The 22,469-nt window shown below is 41.8% G+C and overlaps 1 protein-coding gene across 6 annotated transcripts in view; it reads left to right on the top strand.

Moving 5' to 3' along the window:
- nlgn2a (neuroligin 2a) overlaps positions 1 to 22,469 on the top strand; it is a 191,985-nt gene that overhangs the window by 112,820 nt on the left and 56,696 nt on the right. For all 6 annotated transcript variants that reach the window (XM_044340570.1, XM_044340571.1, XM_044340569.1 and 3 more), the window contains one exon: positions 15,433 to 15,582. In XM_044340570.1, coding sequence (XP_044196505.1) covers positions 15,433 to 15,582 — 150 coding nt within the window. The remainder of the gene's footprint in view (positions 1 to 15,432; positions 15,583 to 22,469) is intronic.

Here is a 22,469-nt window from a genome sequence, read left to right as displayed (position 1 = left end):
ACCTCAAATTCATGTTGTGCTGAAGATGAAGATATTAATTCTAGTTGCACCAATTTCTAAACTTAATGTCAAATTTGTGAGGTAAACATATGCTACAGATAAACATTGTTTACTGACCTCCAACTAGGTCATCGCAGACCCATATAATATTGTTTATGGAATGAATATTGATTGTGTCAAAGTGTTAGACACTGCATATTTCTGTAACTTTTCCAGTTTTAACGAACTACTTCAAGAATAAATTGCTACAGTAGTACTTAGCATTTTGCATTAATATTTATAATGGTGAATTGATTTTGATGTGCATACAATAGTTTAAACATAATATACTATATCAGGGCAAGTTAGTTCAGTTCAGCACAATATAGTCTGTCTAACGAAAGTATTAATAGAATAAGAATATGTCTGCGGCATCAGCAGCAAAAGCCCACAGTATTAATGTTACACAACTCTGCAATATGTGCAAGAAAAATCACATCAATGTAAAACAACAATGACCAGGATATGGTGTTAACAACTCAGTAGAGCAACATCAGCATTCACACTGACGTTTTTATAATACTTAGGAAATGATTTATCTTATCCAGGATATTGTGAACAGCGTGTGTCCCGGATTTTAAACAGAATACTTAACTACACAGCATGCAGGCTCTGGAATTAATACAGACCAAGCGCCAAACGCTTGTAAAACTTTATCTTTAAAATTTGCTGTCCCTGCTGACCGCCGTGTACTCAAAAGCAAAGCAGTGGCTCTGTATCAAACAGGCTTTTGATTAACTGTTTGTAACACTGGCTGTGCAAAAAGTGGCAGCGTTTCTGTACCGCTTGGATGAATGAGCGCTGTTTACTGACTCAGTTGTTAATGAATGTCTTTTAATGACATATGTCACCCAATAGCTGTAACAGGCTTTGGATGTCAGACAGTTTTCCTAAAGGAAATGTATACTTTTGGCTGCAAGAGGTCGAAGTCTGTATGTTAGTGGAGGGCAAGGAAAATGGAGAGCAAAGAGAGTGAAAGACAAAGCAAGACGGGTATTAGTCAGAGTGATGGCAGCACCAGGAGGAAGTTTCGATGTGTTTTGTGTTTGTTGATGGCGAGCTAGGTGAAAGACGCCAGAGAGCAGTCCGGAGCGGCTTTATCACAGAGACACTTCAGCGAGAAACGCAAGACAATAGAAGACATTACGGCGCTCCCTCCTGGATGGCAAGATGGTAGATGGTGCGAAGCAATAATAAGAGTTTGTTTTCGTCTGTGCTAGACAAGCTTTTGTTTCCACTCTGTTTTTGTCTGCATCAACGTATTTTTCTCAATTTCCTCTTCTTTTTTTTTTCCGCCCGTTACTCTCTTCCCTCCTCCTCTCTCTGTCTCTCTGTATTGTGTGGTGTTTCCACTCTGGTTATAACTCTGCTAACAGACGTTGGCCTGTGGGCAAAGCTGCATCTCTTTGTATCGCCTTCTCTGTTCGTGCTCTCAGACGTACACACAGTCGCTCTAAAACACTCCCCCCCACCCCCCCTCCCTCCTATTACGCTCACAATCCCTTGTTTTTTGGAATACAGCACCATGCGAGGACGGAGACTTGGCACATTTCATCTTTTTCATATAATTAGGAGCATCCAGGGAGATGCTCTCCTGCTAAATCTCTCCATTTCCTGTAGGCTTTTCGACGTGGACACAGTGTAATATTCAATGTACTGTACAATACACATTTTAACAGACAAATCTCTAAATTGTGGAATACAAAAGGACAAGAAAACCGCAAGTAATCAGCAGTGAGAAATGTGCAGGCTGTCATCCATTCTATTATTTATTTCACCATTTTTACATCCTTATGTGCTGAGTACAAATTACTTTATAAGAGGATTTTGAATGGAATGAGATGGCACAGGGACACGGTTGAGTAGAATATTGAAACATGATGAAAGGAGAATGGGAAGACAAAGCAGTAAAAAGCAACAGAAGAGAATTGAGGGAGGGGGGCAAGACCGAATTTAACCGCTCACTGTGGGAAATGCAACATATAAAACACAGGAAATATCAGAACATAACAAAACAGGACATCCTGGTGCAAAAAACAAACAACAGTACAGCATGGCACAGTACAAAAGAGCCTAGAACAGAATTTTCTGCAGGAAAGGATGTACAGTACTGTCAAACCAGCTTTATTTTAACATTACTACAGAGACTCAATCTCTTGTCTCTTTCTATCACTCTCTCAGTGGGCCTGTCGGTTATTTGCTGCTGAAACTCCCTGCCTCCCCATCACCTCGACGTTCGGCCCACGTCGTGTCAAGGTTGTGTCAATATCGTGTCGAATACACCTACTCCATCGCAACACTGACAGTTACTATTTTATTGAGCTTGAAACCCTTTGACAAGACAAAGAAAGTGAAGAGGAGGGAAGGGAAAGACGGAGATGAAAAGGATCGGAAGGTACCGGGAGATAGAGCAGGACGGCGGATGAGAAAGAAAGAGACGGGGGGGAAAGAGAGAGCTACTTGGCGCCGTGTCATCTGTCAGCTAGCTTAGCGCTTGGGAAAAAGCTCAACACAGTTTTTTGTTTTGCTCTTGGCTGGGCTTATTGCCGTGTGTAATGGCTATAAGGGACTGAGGGAAGCAACAGTGAAGGCTGGCTCAGCTCCTCTTCCACTCCTGGACCTTAGTGAATAGCCCAATGCTGGCTTTGAGCTAGCCAAGAGCTATTGTGGGTCTATTTAATCCAAATCAATAAACTTTAAAGTGCTCACTGAAACAAATGAAGTTTGGAATTGTCAAATTGTATTGCAGAGAAGACCTCCCAGCTGGCACTAATGAGATCAGCAATATTAGTGAAGGATTTCAGAATTACACACTAGGTTAATGATTGCACGTTTTAAGAGCTGAAATGTGCATTCAAGCGTACTGCATATGATAGAAGCGAGGGAGCATTTAAATATGTAACTCTCAAGTGTTCGCACTGTGAAATCGGGAACACCACCAAAAATCCAGTGCAGTGCTATACTTAGCAGCAAGAAAAGATGCTGCACAAGTTGTGGGATAGATGTTAATCCATGACAGCTGACCTCCTCGACGGCTACAAGAGTTGTTTCTGTGCTATTTATCTCTACATCTGTACCCATTCCCATGATGCCGTGTTGGAAATATGGTTGCAAACCCATGCGGAGAGAATATTTGCCCTATTAGGGTTGATTGATGTAGAGGAGATTTGCGATGGAGGAGGCTTTAGAGCAAGACTCAGCTATGGACACATGCCCAGCTTCTTTTAGTCACTTTTTAATAATCATCATCTTTCACTCCACGCTGCCACCGCATGACTTAAATTTGGGGGCTGGAAATTTCAAAAGATACTTGATAATAACAGTATGTGGCGTAAATTTTTTACTCTGAATGAAAGAACTACAGAACAGGAATTAAAATGGGAATTTTAACACTTTTAAGCTCTGCACAGGGTCCGATTAATCTTTGGTTTTTGTGTCGAACGTTGTAAACTGCAATGCTGGCTGCAAGCTTTTTAAACAGATACAGTGTACTTTGCTGTTACACTCATTTCAATTATGTTCATCCTCATGCGACATTGCTTTAGTATTGTTGGTTTAACTAAGATTTAATGTTCATGTTTGTGAAGGTTAGTTCTTCCAGCAGAATCTTTTTATCGTGTTCTGTGAAAGCTCCCCTCAAAGATTTGTGCTTTTCTGCCAAATCTAACTGGATAATAATTTGCTTTAAATGGTCAATTCCTTGACATAAGCTTCTGTAATTATGTATATACCTATTATCGAACTTGCGGAGTGGCAAAAGTTATCAAAGTTAAGCAATTGTACTAAAATGCTGGATCTAAAAACAGCAGTAGCATCGAAAATTGTGGTTCTCTGCTGCCTGCAAGTTTAATTAAACCCACACTTCAAACATCTGATAAATAGCATTGGAAACAGGCAGTGTAACCTGTTTTAAAGGTGTATATAAATATTTGAGCCAATAAAAATATTCTTGGCAGGCGCCTTTTATTTACGAGTTAGTGGAACGTGTGCCAAGGTGTTAATTTTGGATTCTGCATCAACACAAGAGACAGATGTGATCGACTAGGACGACAGGTGGAAAAATTCCATCAGTCATATTTCAAGATAATTATGTTTTTTTTTTTTTTTTTTTTTTGGTTGAGTTGCATAGATACAAGGAAGCGTGGGTGTTGTAAAAACCAGTCACAGTGATGTCAGCTTTGAAGCAGCAGCGTTACGCCATCAGATTAACTGTCAGCACAGACAAGACGAGATAAGTGGCTGCTGATAATCCATATCCCTCCTGGGGTGACATGGAGCACAGGAAAAGGAAGATCTCTATACATGGAGAAATGTTTGATTACAGATGAACGGCTACACACACACACACACACACACTGGGGTGAAAAGGCAAGCTCATAGCAATGGCGGCTGTATGGCGGAGATCACAAGCTCGAACCGTACGCCTCCTGAGGAAACACAAAACACACACATATCGAGCTAGCATAGACAGCAGGAAAGATGAATCATTTCTCTCACACATGTCAGCTCAGCCGTTACATGTTGAGCAACTTTGTTAAGTTGCAAAAGTCCCACTCACTTTGACTAGCCGCTGCCGCTTTTTTTTTTTTTTTCCCCCCAGGTTGTGTTGTCTCTTTCTCACTTTGTACTTACTGCGTTTGTGTGTTTCCACCTGGATTGGATTGTAACTGTTGGAGTAGCATTCCAATTAAGGAGATATTGTTATGTATGAGATGGAGAGTGGTGGGTAGAAGCAGAGCTGACAGCATTACTTAATGGGAACGCTGGTGTCTGAATGGAGACGACAGCGGAGACTTTCTACACCCAATTTATTGTTTCTCTGCTCCTACTGCTGGAACTCATACACTCACACATACAAGAAGAATACAGGGCACCCACATGGTTATATACTTTACAGTTTATTATGTATATTTTAAGCAGTAACTTAACATGAACAATTAATAAAGACAACATCGGTAAAAAAAAACATTCACTCTGAAATGCCCAAGGTAAAACAAACAGATACAGATTGGCACCAATCACCTCCCGCTCCTCTGCAAATATACGATTCAGTGCTCACAGCTCTGATTACTGGTGCTTTAGGTTCTCAGTAAATGAATTAGAGCTATTGAGTTCTGTGATGTTTACTGGCATGGAATTCCACTCTTGTTTGGTTTGAATAGAAAACAGAGAGTGACTGAAAGAGCTTTTTTCGCAGTGTGATGATACACTCTTTTCTTAATGCCGCGCTTTGTCGAGACAGCAGTCATGCATGTATAATTTCGAATGCAAGAAATACATTCGCAAGTGTGATAAAACTCCTGAAGAGTTTATGATCACTCAAAGTTGAGTGAACATAGATTTATCATAGATTAAAAAAAAAGTCGCACATGTTCTCACGCGTGTGTATAACGCTGTACTTTTGAGCAAGTCTGTGTCTTGAGTGTGTGTTTGTATGTAAGGACTCTCTCAGGGTACGTCTCTATAAGGGAGGGGTGGATGGATAAGCCAGCCTCTGGATCCAAGCCTGTGTCAATGAGGACTCACCGCAACACACACTCACACTCATTCAGTCCCAATTAGACCCCAGACACCCCGTGAAACCAGGGCTGAAACGGCAGCCCCAGTAATGGCCAGATCGTTATAGGAGGGAGGGAAAGGAGCAAGGGTGGAGAGGCCAAGAGAAAGAGAGAGAGAGAAGGGGAGGGAGGGAGGGAGGAAGAGAGGGGATAATGAGAGGTTGCATGGGGACGGATGAGGAGGAGCATAGCTGAGTACATAGACACACATAAATGATGTGCAAACACAAAGGAAAGAAATGTATGTGTATTTACAGTAGGTGCACGCATGATTGCCTTCCATTGACATTCATTCCTTACACTTGTTCCTTAAAGTAATAACCTGCAACGTCTGCAGTATATAAAAATCTATATTGCTAGTGGTGATAGAAGTAATTCAACTCGGTGATGTTAAACCTAGAGCCAGTTCATAAACGCTTCTTGTACTGTACCAAAGATAGAGAGAGAGAACAGCTTAACTCCCAGCTCTCACCATACATCTCACTCTAACCAAATCCTAACTCTCATTTTAAATTGAACCTTAGAGGGTGCCGCATGGAGCTTTTCTGTAAACAAGCAAAGTTATGTTTTCCGTTCTCATAAAACATTTGCAAATCCAATTGTTTAAAACATTTTGAAAGCAGTTGTTCTTCCCTGCGTTTGTTGATGAATTGCTTCACTACCACCTGTAGATAAGTGAATAGGGCTGCATTATTACGATTATTGTCATTATTCATTAATCTGCTGATTGTTTTCTCCATTAATCAATTAATCATTTGGTCTGTAAAATGTAAAATGCCCCTTAAAATGTTCCAGAGTCAAAGGTAACATCTTCCTGGTTTGTTTGACCCACAGTGCAAAACCCAAAGATTCAGTTTCCTATCATGTGTGACAAAGACAACTAATCAAAATAGTTGCCGATGAATCATCTGTCGGTCGGCTGATGGATTAATCACCTTATTGTGGCAGCTCTAAAGCGGAATAATGTGAATGTGTGCTGGGAATGTGTGCAGCCTCACCAGCGTACATGTGCGTGAGATAAGCAAAATAAAAACACTGCTCCATAGTGCTGCAAGCGGTCGAAAACCCCTCAGGGTATCTTTAACTCAAGCCCTAACTTGTTTTTGTAGATGTGAGAGCTAGTAAATTGTCTGCATGTAAGGGTATTTTTTTAGTTTATATTCTTGTAGAGGAAAATAGTTCATATACACAAGAAAAGGACAGATATACAAGAGTTAGGACAGTTTTTAAGCAATAAGGAATTCGGAGTGTCCATGTTTTACAGTAACAATTGCACCATTTTGTGTCAAGAGAACCATAGTTTCACTATCAGTTGTGATTTTTTTATTATATTGATATTTTTATGAGTAATTGTGCACCTGAGTGTGCCTTTAGGTTTCCACGGTCCTTCAAAAGAAAAACTCAGTATTTATTAAGACTATCTTAAAACCTACAAACACAGACTGTCACATTAAAATGTTGGTATTTTGTTACCAGTCAAGCATAAAGAATGTTGGGATAAAGAAAAGGAAAGGAAAGGAGAGGAGGAGGAGGAGGAGGAAGAGGGGTCAACTGAAGTCCAAAAGGCTTAAGGCTGAAAGAAAGGGATGTGGAAAATGGAAGAGAAGAGGACTGTTAAGAGAGGAGAAGAGAGAGGCAGCGGTGGGAAAACAAGGACAATGCCTGTGTTTGTGTTGTCTTTGTCACTGTGGCATTTTGGAGGACAGAGGGGCTGTGTGCCCGGATGTGTGAGTGTGTGTGTGTGTGTGTGTGTGTGTGTGTGTGTATTCGCTTCCCCATCCACTCAATTTGTGGAATTGATCTGCTCCCTAATAGTGAGCAAAACAAAAAGTCAGCCTAATCCAACCACTATTTATAACACAGATGGGAGAGAGAGGAAGGGGTGAGGGATATAATTTAACAGTAGAAGTGCCACTAAAGCCTGTGATGGAGAGATGAGAAAAAGACAAATAAATAGAGAGATGCAGAAAGAAAGAAAGAAAGAAAGAGGAATTGGAATAAAAACAAGTAGCTTGAACATGTCAGGCTTCTAGCTGAGGTATGAGAGAGGTTACAAATAAACTCTCACAGCAAGAGGTTAGCCGGTGGTAGATTAAGACAGAGGGAGAAAGAGCAAAAGATTAAAAAAAAAAAAAAAAAAAAAAAGAAAGGTGGGGGATATCACAGAGAAAAATGGAGATCAGAAAACAAACAAGTGGAGAAGATGAGAGAGGTCAGGGTGGCGGCTGCCGGAGGACGAGAGCAGAGAGCGAAAGATAAAGAACGTGAGATAGATTGAGAGCAACAGGAAGGGAGGAAGAGAGAGAGGAGAGAGAGAGAGAGAGAGAGAGAGAGAGCACTCGCTGGTGGCGAGAGCGAAAGCCAAAGGTAGTGTGAGTGGAGAGAGGAAGGAAAGAGGAATGGGAGACAGATGGATGGACAGCAGTAGAAAATTAGAGAGGAGCACTTGTGCTTTTGGAGATGCTATTGAGTATAAAAAGAGCATGTTGTAAGACAGGCCAGTCAGGGCGGCTATTCTTTTTCCCAGTGGTCTTACTCCTCCTTTTTTTTTTTTTTTTTTTTTTTCTCTGCCTCGCTCTGCTCCTTTTTTACCTCGCCCACTCTTAATGTGCTGAGGGAGAGAAGAAGCGTTGCTGTCTGATTTAAAGAAGGGAAAGTAGACGCAGGAGGTGAAATATTGAAGTGCTGCACAATGAAGGGTTTTGTCTCTTTTTTTTTTGTCTTATCTTTCCATGTCATTAAACCTCACCACAAAATCAGTTTGAGCAGTGTTAGTGTATGATAGTGATAAAACAGTACTAGATAACTGTCATACCTTTGAGCAGAAGCTGTTTACCCATATTTGTCGGGGTCGAAGGGGGTTTGTTGCTCTGGTCTTTGCCGGCATATTGAGCTGTGAGGTGGGTGTTTGCTCGATGTGGCAGGAAGTGAAGTTGCTGTAGACAGAGTACAAACAGCACAGCAGCCAGGATCATCCTAACTCCATCCTGGTCCCCACAGCCTCAGTGTTATAAGCTCAGGCAGACAGTGAGAATAGAGACAACAGGAGCAGCACTTGGTGTGTGCTCAGTGTGTGTGTGTGTGTTTCCATAGTGGTGGAGCTTTTGGGTTCTTCGTGTGTTTTTTTTTTTAAATTGATGGCCGTCATTAAATTGGAATTGAGCCTTTAAACTTTAAAGAAGCTTAATACACAATAAGTAATGTAGTGTAAAATCCTGTGTCAAACTATCTTTTTGTAAGGTTTTGATAGTTACAACATGCCTGTCTGATCCAACATGTAGTCATCTTTTACAATGCAATATAATTGTTAATTATCTTCAGGGTGTTTAGGGGCTTAGTACACTGGGACTGATACCTGAGAGTCAGCTGCCAAACAGCAACCTGTGAATGCAAGAAAATATCACTTTTTTTTTTTTTTTTTTTTACAAGGTTCTTGTTTGCTTCTTTCATTTGTGCAGTTTGTTAGCTTTGATTTTCTGGCAGAATATCATGTAAATGCAAAGCTATGTTGGAACTAACTCTCCTGCATTGAATGTCAGAGCTTCTTAGTAGCACTTGAATGCACCAACAGCATTTTCTGACATCAGCTGCATTTCAATGAGACAATTATGTAAGTATGGCAAAAGAATACATAATGATGTAATAAAATAATATATGTGAATGTACTGTATGTGTTGTTAATGAGCTGAAACATGCAAAAACACATGTTTGCCATGAATATAAAATGATTCAAATCAAACACCAAGACAAATAAAGAATATCTTTTTTTTTTTTAAAGGTGAGGACTAGCTGGAATACTCCTGTTTCTCACACGTATTGTAGAACCAGCGTATGGACACACACATACACACACACACACACACACGTCCCAGATGCAATCAGTATGGCCTTTGCCTTGATCCATTGTGCTCTAACGATTAAGCTTTAGCCCGGCTCAGTGGCCTATAGGCCAGTTCTGCTGCTGTGCATCTCATCACATCCCATTCATCACTGTGCATCTGTCTCCACCTCCAGCCCTCTATCACATCAGCCTGCCATTGACCTCTTATTGACCCCCACACACACACAGGCACACTCATCTTATTTGAGACAGGACGGACAAACACTAGTACAGTTTCTAAGTGTTTTTACTTTGGATGCAGTTCATTTCAGATGTCACATAACCAGCTTGAAATATATTGACTAAACACCTTCAAACAGACATTTTGTAATAGCTATCAATAATATCTGACAGATCATGTAAGTATGAAGTTCTGCTTTATTTTCATGTTGAAAATTGCAGTTCTGGAGCATCAAAGAAGTGAAAAACATTTTTTTTTATGTACAAATGAAATTCTTCTTTTCCTCTGAATATGCAGCAGATAACATTTACATGGACAGTTATGGTTTGGTTCAAGAGAAATATTTCCCCATCCGCTTTTCAATAGATGTTTTCTTAATGAGGGGAATGTGTTGCATATTAAGACCGAAGCCCCGATTCCAGAATATATTTAACCACATAAATGTACAGTGTGTCCACGTCCTTCTTAAACAGCTTGACTTGCACATAGAAGATAAGCTTTTTGTAATAATTCCGATCCATCATAACTCAAATTACAGGTCTCAGAAATATGCTCAAATGTATTCCCTCCATTACACTGTTACAATATTTTCACCACTCTGTAACCTTTCCTGTTAATTGGACCACTAGTACAAAGACCCTCTGTGTATTTGCACACAGATGACAGTTCATCATTTGCTGTGAGCAATTTCCCTATTATTACAGCTTGAAACCTCAGCGTAAAAGGTCAATATTTATCTCTACCTCACACCCACATGTGCTTGTGCACACACACTCGTCAGCCTATCCATACTAATGAAAATGAAAATAGAAATGGTGAAAAAAAAATACACCAAGTCGGGCCTATATGAGAGAAATGAAAATGCTAATTTGGAGATGGTATAAAGTTCTGTATGCTGCATTATTCCCCCTTGAGTTGTCGTTTCACCCCAACGTGATTCAATATCTTTTTAATTATGGCTCTCTGTAAGGAAAAGGGCCCGCCGCACCCATCTCTCCATGCTCACTTTAACATATGGGAAGATGATATCTCAACAGGCGTCTGCGCTCTCTGTTCTGTTAAGAAGTAATATATGATTTTTAAATGCCGTGTCCTCCACACATTTCTCTGCTGTTGTAGCTCTCAGGAAAGCCTAGTGAGATAGATTGTGGTTGAGGTTAATCACCGGGTGAGCCTCTGCTGTTATTTAAGAAAATAAACAAGAAAATATTAACGTAGATATTACGATCTAAGGCATTTCATTTCACTTATCCTTCATGTTACACACTCAAGTTCAGCCACTACTTTAGTGCATATCAATCTTTCCTCTCCCTCTCTGCTGGATTCATCAGTGTTTACTGATAGCAAACATCAATCCCCATAAAATCAACACCTGGCAGTGACATAGACCATCTCCATGGCTAATCAGTTAGTCGGAAATGCAGTGGAGATGATGGCCCGCGTCCCATCAGGAGACCAGAGGGTGGCATCTCTGAGGGCAACGGTGGGCGGTGTGTAAAACTGGAACACTCAACACAAGTTTAGGCCTAATCGTCTCATTGTCTCCGTTCTGCTTGAAAGGATCAGCAGCCGTGCTAAGCTCCTCAGGGTACCAGCCCTCAGCTGCTCTGCCATCTTGCTTTGTCTTTGTTGTTGTTGTTTGTGTTTGCTGAGCAGAGCCATTTTTTTAGCCACTTTGTTAGACTATTTGATTTCATTCACCTTTCAATTTGGATTTTGAGTTAATTATTGATTCTTCTTTGTTTTCAGTGGTTTGTGTCATTATAGTTGGGGTACTTTTAATATTTTTAGTTAGTTTTGGAAAAGCTGGAGTGTCAGTGAAAGAAACAGAACAAGGTTTTAATTAGTAGTAATTCACATCTATATTTTTTCAGACTAGCCCTAATCTTGGAAAGAGTATTCTGATCCTTCACTATAGTAAAACTTGTATTACCACAATGGAAAAATACATTAAATACTTTAAAAGCAAAACTCCTGTGAATTGAAGCAGCAGCAGCAGCAGCATGAAATGTTTGGTTTGCATTAGCAGTAACTTAACACAAAAATACAGCTGTAGGAGGGCAGTCAGTAAACAAGGAAGCCTCTGTCAATTAAATGAAATACAAACAGTAAGCCTGGAAATTATGCATTGTTTAGTTTGTGAGTGTGAAGGTAATTTCAATTCTCAGGCAACTAAAGAATGTAGATATAGTACATTGAGTGGTATTGCTTAATAAATGCAGACCAGAAATTACATTAAATTCAGGATTGGATACACTTAAAATAAAATATTATAACTTAAAAAGTAAAAGAAGCAAGTTTTTGAACTTTCTTTGAAGTTATGGAGACACCATATTTTTAAGGTTTCAGTTGTATAATGTCTTATACACTTGGTATCTGTTTTTGATCATTTAAATGACTGTGAAAAGTAAAATAAGTGTAGATGTAAAAGATACAGATCAAAGGGAGAGAGCGAACCTCTAAGCCATGTTGACCTGTTGCTACAGTTCTGCTCATGCTTTAGTTAAACATGCAAACAGGAGTATAACACAAATCACTGGAGTGCCACGTGTCAATATGAGTATAGGCCTCTTCTTTTCCCTAGCGACACATTTCCGACATCTCTGTGAATGCAGCATTAGCTCATGTCTGTGTGGAAGTGTTGACCATCTGCCGAAAATCTAGGGTAGGATGTCGAGGATTTGTTGAGGCTTTCTAACCATATCCCATGCTGCTTGCATGGTACATGGTATACAGGACATTATGTTGCCATGCAGCATCTGCTGTGTTTGCCTGTAGACATGTCGTGAACAAAACAACTCCTGAAAAACAAATGATATGAATAGTATACATACACCACAGGTTCTCCCAGGAGAGCTGATGATCTGATTACTTTTCCAAGCACCTTGCTGCATCTAATTTGCATGTTTTTAAGAGATTAATGATGGAGCCTTAGCTGGGTTTGTGTTTTTTGTTAGCTCTGGGAGGAGTTTATCCCACTTGGGGTTAAAATGTGGATCTAGAGGCTGGGGACCTAACCATCCACCCATTTCCGGGTGTTGCATGCTAAACTTTAGTTGTTGTAGAAACACAGCAAAGCCAGAGGCAGAGAGAGACAGACAGCAAGAGAGAGAGAGAGAGAGAGCGAGAGCGAGAGAGAGAGAGCAAGAGAGCTTGTAGCCCCTGAGGGCCTCAGTCCTATCTGTCACTGTGCCAGAACGATTCGCCCTGTAACTGATCCATGGACACAGAGTCTACAGGTCAACTGTGACAGCCTGCTTGGTGTGCGTGCATGTGTGTGTTTGTGTCTTATGTGGGTGCGGGTGGGTACATCAGCGCATCTGCATTCTGTCTCCCATGATGCCAGTGGCTGTCAGTCTTCATCTCCTGATGTAGAATACAGAGATGTGTGTGTGTGTGTGTGTGTGTGTGTGTGTGTGTGTGTGTATAGGAAGTGTGTATCTGGTCATTTGCCACTAATGAAATGAGATTCAGGTGGAGACGCAGCGAAGGGCACCGCGGGGGTTAGAGATGCACGAATGCAATATGTTGCCACAGCAACAGTCAATGAGACTTTGTCCACGTGAGAGTGGCTCATGTAGGGAGAGTGAGAGATTTAGAGAGAGAAAGAGAGGGAGAGGAGAGGCGGAAACAAGTCAAAGTGAAGCAGTTGCCATAGCGACTCTCCATTGCAGCTGCCTGTAAATTTCTCTCTCCCCAGTGTGAGTATGTCTGCCTGACTGATGCACTGGATTTAGTGTTATAGTTGTGTATATGTACGACTGTGTGTGTGTTCCGTGTGAAACATTTGATGCACGTTTCAGCAGGTATTCCACATACATATATATACAGTATAAGCAGGTTTCAAACGGAGCCATACACCCTCCATCTCTCTTCCCTTCTAACAGATGCTGTAGTGGTTATTTATGTGGTTGTTCTGCACTACTGCTCTCGCATGTCCTCAGGCCTACACACATACACACATGGAAGCCAAAAGGGGCTGTCACTGTGCCACAGTTCTATGTCTTGCGTGCCATATGCTACCGTAGGCTCCTGGCAGGCAGGAGTATCGTTGCTCTCAGTCAGCTGGGAGACTGGTTCAAAGGCCAACGAGGGCCCATCAGGGACCCTGCTGCATGCACACTGTGCTGCATGAGCAGACATATGCTGAAGCCTCTCATGACTGACGTTGACTGGATGCACTCTTAAATGATCTGCATGCATTTTTTAAGGAATGATGGAAGAATGTATCATCTTTTTTTTTTTAGGCAAGCAGACAATATAGTTCAGCTAAACAACCTCAGCTCCCCAAAAATATGCTTATCAGTAGGTTATTTCATTGCATTTATTTAAGGAGGTTAACATTTATTGAAGTGGACTTCACTTTCAGACATTTTCAAAAAAAGAAATATATCAAAAAAGCACAGAAATGCAGACTAACTCTATTAATATGACAGCTACTGTGGGTTAAATCTCTCAGCAAGTTTAAGTGAAATCACTCTGCTGTACAATTACATTTTAAGACTCCATATTGGATTTAAAGACTCACAGAATGACAGTCAATATCTCTCAAGAACCAACCCCAAACTCCAACTTTATGACATGTTTTCTGATGTCATTTTCATATGAAACTTTTTCCTTTTTACTTTCCATTTTTTTCACCTTAAGGCAGGATCCGCTAACAATTTGTGCCAGTGCAAAATGATAGCATCCAAGAAAACGGTGTTTTCTAGGGATTCCCCACAGGGAGAATGACCTAGAAATAGGTTCATACAGCAGTCCCTGCTGCTGAGGGCGAGTCGCAATTTGCATTTAAGGGAGTTCCAAGTTCCAAGGTGCAAAATAAAACGAGGAAATTATGGAAATTCATAGCAGACGTGATATATATATAGTGCCAGTGGCCTTTTATTATCTGTTGATTGCACACAGAATGTTCTTCTTCAGAGGGTAGTACAGACATCAACTTTACTCTCTGCAAACCTGGCTGTAATGTGTCTCCACGTGTCGTGCTGGTGCGTTTTTAACTTCTGTAGATTGCGTTTGTGGTGCCCACGTGCTTTCACTGTGCTATGTCGTCCCAGAGTGCCTTTTTACACGGTGTTAAAACGCTCCTCCTTTGTAGCAGAGAGCTCTTCGGCGTGAGCTTTGACACCATCACGTTGAGCTCTCGCAGCAAATGGACCGCTGTGCGCGTTGTTCGGTCCTCACGTTCATACTAACTAGTTTCAACTAATTACCTGCGTCTGCTCTCATTTCTGTGCTTTTATTTATTAAATAACCTTGAACAGGTGGGATCAGTGGCACATGCCGTCGCTTGTGCGCTGTGCGTGAGATTGCATCAGTGTTGGGCCTCAGTGTGAGATAAAGATTGTCAGAGGCGGTGAGACACAGGTTAGCTCTAATATGCAACACTACCCTGTGATTTTTTTGAGCATTATTGCTTTAATCACCAGGAAACATTTGATTAGATTCTTGTAGTGGTGTCTCTCTTTATTGCCTGTAGCTGGAATCATTGCCTGAAATCTAAATTACCTCAAGCTCATTTTTAAGAGCTGACATCCAGCTGCAGGGAACATTGCAGTTGTTAGACTCTGATACAGTGCTTTTCATCCAGCCGAGCAATTTGCTGTTTGTTCAGCATATTATCTAACACAATGTGTGATCAAAGAGAATATGAGAGGTGTAAATACAGTTATTGACTTTTTTTTTTTTTTTTTTGCTCTCTATTCCCTGTTTCTTCTCTTTGTGTGTGTGTGTGTGTGTGTGTGTGTGTGTGTGTGTGTGTGTGTGTGTAGATATTCGTGACCGCAGGAAGAAGCCGGTGATGCTGTTTATTCACGGAGGCTCCTACATGGAAGGCACCGGAAACATGTTCGACGCCAGCGTCCTGGCAGCTTATGGCAACGTGATTGTGGTGACCATGAACTACCGGCTGGGTGTGCTCGGTGAGTGACCCGGATACCTTCTAACACACACACACACACATGCACACACACAGCACAATAACAAATGTAAAAACACAAAATCACACAATCTAAGATGTCATTTTCTTTACCTGCTCGCCACCGTCCCCACCGCAACACAGAACAGTCGTTTGTGCACACACACGTCGATTCCTCTCGGCGGACTCGTCTTTTTCTTTTCTGAATCGATTACGTCGGTGATGGATGACATCAATGGAATTCATCAATCTAATGACAACCAGTGCAGGCGTTGATCATGGGAGCTCACTTTCTCATTGATTTCCTTTGTTGATTATTCCAGCCTAAACACTCAAATTGTGTAATTGTTTCACTGTCTGTGAATGCCAAGGTTTCTCCTGTACTCAACACGCACATAATGACAGAAAATCTTGAATTCTGTTGAAAAAGAGTATTTAAATCTTACTTTTTACTGTCTACAACTGCTGCCTTGACCTGTTTGCCATATGACTGTCACTCTGTTATATATTTGGCTAGTGAATCCTGCATATGGTCTCCAGTTATAGTTTGCTACCAACTCTAACAGAGGGCCCTTTATGGGAGAGAATGCAGAGACTGCAGGGAACAAGCATGCAAATCAGATACAGATCTGGCATTTTTACTGACACAGAAATGCACCGCACAATTCTTCATTTTAACTGCATGTCCTCTCCCCGCCGCCTCCAACCTCAAGGTGTCTATTTCTTAGCTGTATAATTCATTCCACAAAGGCTTATAAAAAGCAAAAAAAAAAAAAAAGAAGAAGAAACGCCTTTACGGGGTGTTTTGGTTGGAGGTGGCACGGTTACGATGCACTTTGGAGCCGTTACTAACAGACACGACACAGAGAAGAAGCGAGGGATTTGGAAAAGCAGTTAGGGTGGCTTATAGGACGAGTGCGGTACACTAACCTGTCTGCTCAGGTCGCCGTGTGATCTGCCATAGTCAGGGATGAGAAACGGGTATCATCTGTCACCTCAGCTCTCCAGCACGAGCTCTTCATCCTTTTCCTGAAAATACACTTGACTACTCCTCTTTGTTACTCAACGCGCTCTGTCTCGCTCCATTGAGACCAAGTAATTTAGCTTGGAGAAGAGGAACATGCCTCTAAGGAGGCAGGTGCTAACTAAAGGAAACTAAGTGCATTAGATATTTCATTAGCCGAGGAGAGAGTGGCGCGCTGGAAGCTGTTTCAAAATAGGCTGCCTGGCTTTGATTTGCTTTGTTTCTTTATATTTTTAAAGAACGTTAACGTGTTGTTTTTCAGAACACTTACACAGCCTTTACAGTGGTGACAGATTTTCATTTGCATGTAATTACCCGAAAGTGTTTGCTTTTCAGTACATCTCATCAGCATTTTTGCTACAAGTGGATAATTTAATGCAATCTAAAATGTGACTATTACTGGAGTTCCAGTGTGTGAAAACAGTGGTCTCCTTTGCTTTTATGTTCCCGTGCTCACGACGAGCAGAGGTAAGGAGTTAAAAGATCTTTTTTTTTTTTTTTTTTTTTTTGAAAAGATCATTTTGACTTGTTTTTTTTGTTGTTGTCCATCATTCCTGTTCGTAATAATAAAATTGCTCTCACCAAGTAAATTGCTGAATTCTTGGAACGTGGTGACAACCCTAAGAAGATGTCAGACGGGGCAATCAGCCAATCAGATTTAAGACAAACTCCCTTGTTAGCCGAATTTGTGGAAGACCAAAAATAAACCCAATTGATCCTTCAGATGTAAAAAAACAAACAAACAAACTGCATTACATATATGAATTTGTTCTGTTTATCATCAGAACTTTTGATAATCTAATCCATTTTTGACAGTTGTTAATTGGAGCAAAACAGGCTTAATAATAAAACAAAGTATTATGGCACAACTCTGCTGTACAGTAAGCCATGTTTGTCTTTGTAGTGGAGTCTTTTTATCCCGGCTTGAGCCTGGTATGTAGAGTTTTAGATGGATAAAAGATAATCCCCTTCAGAATGAATTCAAATAAGTGGATTACTAATAGAAGTTTAGTTTTCAAAGGCAATAAAACGAATCAGAAGTATCAGCAGCTACTCCACGATGTTTATCCAATCTGTATCAACAAAGAAAAAAAGATAATGGTAAAGTATTCAACTACCAGATTAGGCCTTCGTCACTGCTATCTGGAGCTACTTTTACTGGATGTGCATTAAGAGACTGTATCTTCTTACCTCCTAGTGTGAATCTTTACATCTCTCTCTCTCAGTCAGGTGGCATCTCTCGCCTTTCTCTTCTTTCAGCGACCTATCCGTGCCACTCTCATCACATTCTTCAAGTCAAGGAGAAAGCAAATTGAGAAGGAGACTTGTCATTTGTATGCAAAGAGGAAGCCGCCGCTATCTTCTAAATATGAGAGCCATCCAGTGCAATTTGGCCATGATAGGGAGAAATGTGAGTAATCTTTCACCCCATGCATCCTATATGATGGATGGTATTTTACTTAGACAGAGAGAGACACACACGAGAGAAGCCGGTACTGGGGGTTAGAAATGCACGTTCGTGTGTTCAGAGGTGGTGTGAGTCAAGCGCGCCGTACTGTTAGCCGCGTGCATTCATGCATATCAATGTCTGTGCTGTGGATAACACTGCGAAGCCTCCCGCCGCGTTTGTGTTCTTGCTTCAGCAATCTGACACGCTGATTTGGAAGGGGCGAAGCAGGAATTATTGATACAGCGACTAGATGTGGTCATGTGAAATGTAAACTCAGCACCGAGTCCCCTGCCCGCGTTTGTGTGCGAACAGAAGCGGTTATCTTTGCGAGAGATTATCTTCAATCTCTCAAGTGTCACACCCCTCCTCCTGCACGTACTGGATGTTATAGCTGTGTGTGTCAGCTGATACGGTCCTGCTGCCTCAGTCAGAAGTGCCAAAGTGAAATTCTGCAGTCTTGATTTACAAACCAAATCACTGTGTGGGTGTGCTAAGTTTTGCTTAGCTGTATATTTTCATTTTTAGTATTTATTAACCCTGATCGTATAAATCACGCTTGAGTTGAGTTCATTTGAATAAACTGCTGCTAATTAAATCTTAAAGCTGTCCTTACAAGACATGTTTTGCCCGCACTGTATCTGGAAAGCAGCAGATTGCAATAGCTTAAGTCTCCTGCTTCTGAACTTGAAATACTGGTTGTCGAAACCAAAAAAACATATTTCAAAACCGTTATCACATACGCCACCCACAAGAAGGGAGGCTATGTGTGTGTGGAAATATTACAGCAGCTAAACTAGAGAGGGAGAAAATATTTGATTTAAACTTACTCTCCACCTCCTATCCTTGTTTCTGGCACACAATACAACTAAGTCAGCTGCTCCACCATTACTTCATTACAGACTTCAGCTCTACTCCACTTTTTCTCCTTAGTGCTTTGTTACTTTTCCTGTGGCGACTTGGCTAACAATCCATCAATTCTAAAGCCTTCACCGCATCCCGTTTGTTGAGTTACAATTCCAGCCAGGACAAATTAGGAATAAAAAGCTCGTTGTAGATATATTTAGTCACCGTAGATGCATCAAGACAAATAAATTTCATCTCTTTGACTCTTTCTGCTAACCTCCTCCTCCTCCTCCTTTAGGCGTTATCTGTATGTGTTTGTGTCTGTGTATACATGAATCGTCTGCATATGAGACCATTTAAGAAAAATAGCACATAGAGGCAGGGATGACAGTAATAGAGGCCAGAGGGAAAAGAAATCAATCCTTTCAATCTTTTTTTTTTTTTTTTTTTTTTCCATCTGGCTGATTGAGAGACGTGATCTTTTCTCTCCGTCTGACACCGTTATTTAAACAGCCGCCTCTCCAGCCCTGCTGCCAGCCGCAAATGCTAACCACCGAGGAATCATTCACACAGCGGAACACGCCCGCCTCTGTCCGTATGCTAATATGGAAATTTACCTGTCTGCACCCAGACAGGCGCAGACATGGCTGAAGAGGCGGTGTAAAAGAGGGAGAAACAGCAGGCAGTCTCCAGCTGGGTCTGCGAGGAATTCTGCAGAGTTAAATGTGTAATGAAAAGCTTTGTCGGGCCACTGAGCACTTGACCTTGCCTCGGCTGCCTTAGCGACAGACATGCTTTAGAGTACATACGTCACCTCCACCTCAATGAGCTTTTTATATCCCTCCACCGCCGATGCGAGAGACGGTGGAGGGGCAGAACAAGAGCGGGGAGAGATGAAAGTGAGACTATGCATTCATTCAGACATTAACAATGATGATGAGAGCAGAGAGGTGGAACAGCGCGGTACAAAGCTTAGAGCGGTTTTTTCGGCGGTGCGAGAGCGCGCGCGACACTTATGTCGACATACTGTACGCGGCAGGAGCGCACCGTGTGTGTGCGCACACCGCGGCCAAGACACACGCGCAGAACCGGGCGAGAGATTTTGAGAGATGAGAGAAGTGACAGTGGGAGAGAGATGAGAGAGAGGGCAGAGAGCAGGAGGAGTGGGGGGGTAGAGAGAGAGAGAGAGAAGAGGGGCTGCATTTGCCTGTGATGCTAAAAATAAAACCTGCAGAGCCGCTTTTGTGTGCGCACTAGAGCAGGCATTCATCTAGAGCACAATTATATATGCTCTGTCCTGCTGTCTGTGCACATGCACACGGCAGATACGGCATCTTCTGCATTATAGTGAGACATCCCCTCTGTGCATTCAGTGCATTGACTGAACACACACACACAAGACGGCTAGAATGTTTTGTGCTCGGGATGAATCCTCCTTAAAATGGTTCTGCCTCACACACACTCACACACTTTGTAAAACTAGTGAATTGGTATTCAGGGAGTGTGGAGTGAAAAATGCAGGCTCAACGCTTCAGCGGGGGGTCCTTATAGTGTATGTGTGTGTGTGTGTGTGCGTGCGGTCCCACAACCAGACAGCAGTGTGAAACGCGACCTGACAGGACCAGAGAAGATATTAAGACACACAGGCTGAACACCTTTCCCAAACACACGCATATGTGCTCACACACACACACACACACACACATACACACTATTCTCAGTCTCCATAGCAACCCCCGGCAGAATTGATGAGCAAAGTCCTCTTGACTCTATGTGAGGGGAGAGAAAGAGGGACTGTGGTGTCTTAAGTGTGCGCGCGTGTGTGCGTGCTGGGTGGTATAGAGAGTGACTTTGAGAAAGAGGACAGGCTGGTCCACTATTTTTCTGAGAGGGGATTAGCACCTCAGGTGGCCTGCATCACACACACACACACACACACACTGACACACATTCCTATGGGCAGGTGAGACGCCCTCCTCCACTGACACACACATTAACACAGTCACAGACATGTATTCAGACAGCTCTCACAGCCTCCTCTCTCATCATTCCCCAGACAGCGTTTCTCCTCTGTTTGTCCGTGGCCTTGATACTCTCTCACCTGACATGCCTCCTACTTTCTCGCCTGCCTCTATTATCTCTTCTTTTTTTCTTCAGTCATCCACAGCTTCACATCTCTCCTCTTATAGATTCACACCCTCAGGAACTTGTGGAGCTCCATATGTGATCAGTAATGGCCTCATTCCTATGAGAAAATTACACAAAAGGAGTTTCCACTATTTATGGGTCTCCTGGAATGTCATGGAATCGTGAGTGTATTTTAAGGGAAATGAGGATGGGGGTTTTAAGCTCTCACCAACCAGCTGTCACAGACTGCTTGTGCTATGAAAAGTTACTTGAATAGGAACATGTAAAATGGTAAATCCTGATAGCGGGACAGGAAAAGGTTGACTAAAAATGATAAAAAGTAGCAAGGACATTTGACACAGGAGACGAAATTAAAATAATAGCTGACAAAATGAACACTAGAACTAACTGTGTTTTCTTACTTTTCATGGACAGTCTGGAGCTGTAGAACAAAGTCACTTTTGTCACCCACAGTCAGTGCTCTTTATACATCTTGAAGTATCACAAACCATCTCACACACTGTTTCCAGGATATTTCTCTGGTTATTAAAAGTTAACATAGCTAACACGATGACAGACAGACAAAATATGTAGAAAGTAGACGCTTCAGTTTTCCTTGTTTTCCTTTCACCTACCTGTCTTCCTCTTACAACTGCCACCTCCTCTCCCTTTGCTCCCCTTCATCTCCTCTCCACTCCCTCCTTATGTTTGTCCCTTCTCATCTTCTCTTTCATTTAATCTTCACTTCACCCCCCCACCCCCACCCCCTCCACGATTCGCTGTGGGCACTCCTTAAAAACTGAGTTATGGGGCAGATTATGCTGATGTATGTTTCACATGTCAAACAATCAGTTTTGTAAGTGAGGAACCATGGGCTGGTAATAGCCAGGGATGGATCATCATTACGGAGGGATGACAGCTGTTTGAATCATCGCACGGCGCTACGGGGCTAACTGGGAGACTTAGTTCTCCCACAGGGGGATGGAAGCTGCTGTGACGTGTTGTGATATCTCTGAACTAAAACTAACACGGTCTTGGAGCTCTCTTTGCATGCAGCAACCAAACACACACATAATAAACAACATATGGCACCAGGATGCTACAGCGCTGTGTGTTTTTTTTTTAATATTCCACTGCACCGTAGGCCTTGTTTGTGTTTTTGTTGCTCCTGATGTTCACTCATACAGATGTGTGCGACTTGTTTGTTGCATATCTTTTAATGCAAACACAGCTCGCACACATATGTTCAAGTGTAAAAGAAGAATCCGTTAGACGACGCAATCGCCGCTGTACGTACTCTGCCTTTCTAAAAACCTTCCTGGTTCTTCTTCTACTTCACCTTTTTTTGTGACTGATTTCCCCAAAGCATTCTTAATAATCATGAGATAACAAGTGTGAAGTTGTTTTTGTCACTTTTGTTGGTTGTGTGAAGAAACGCTAAATTGAG

Source organism: Thunnus albacares, chromosome 22 (assembly GCF_914725855.1).
Source record: "Thunnus albacares chromosome 22, fThuAlb1.1, whole genome shotgun sequence".
In the NCBI taxonomy this organism is placed as follows: domain Eukaryota; kingdom Metazoa; phylum Chordata; class Actinopteri; order Scombriformes; family Scombridae; genus Thunnus; species Thunnus albacares.
The sequence above is the reverse complement of the archived record's forward strand: the minus strand, read 5'-3'. Positions and strand labels throughout refer to the sequence as shown.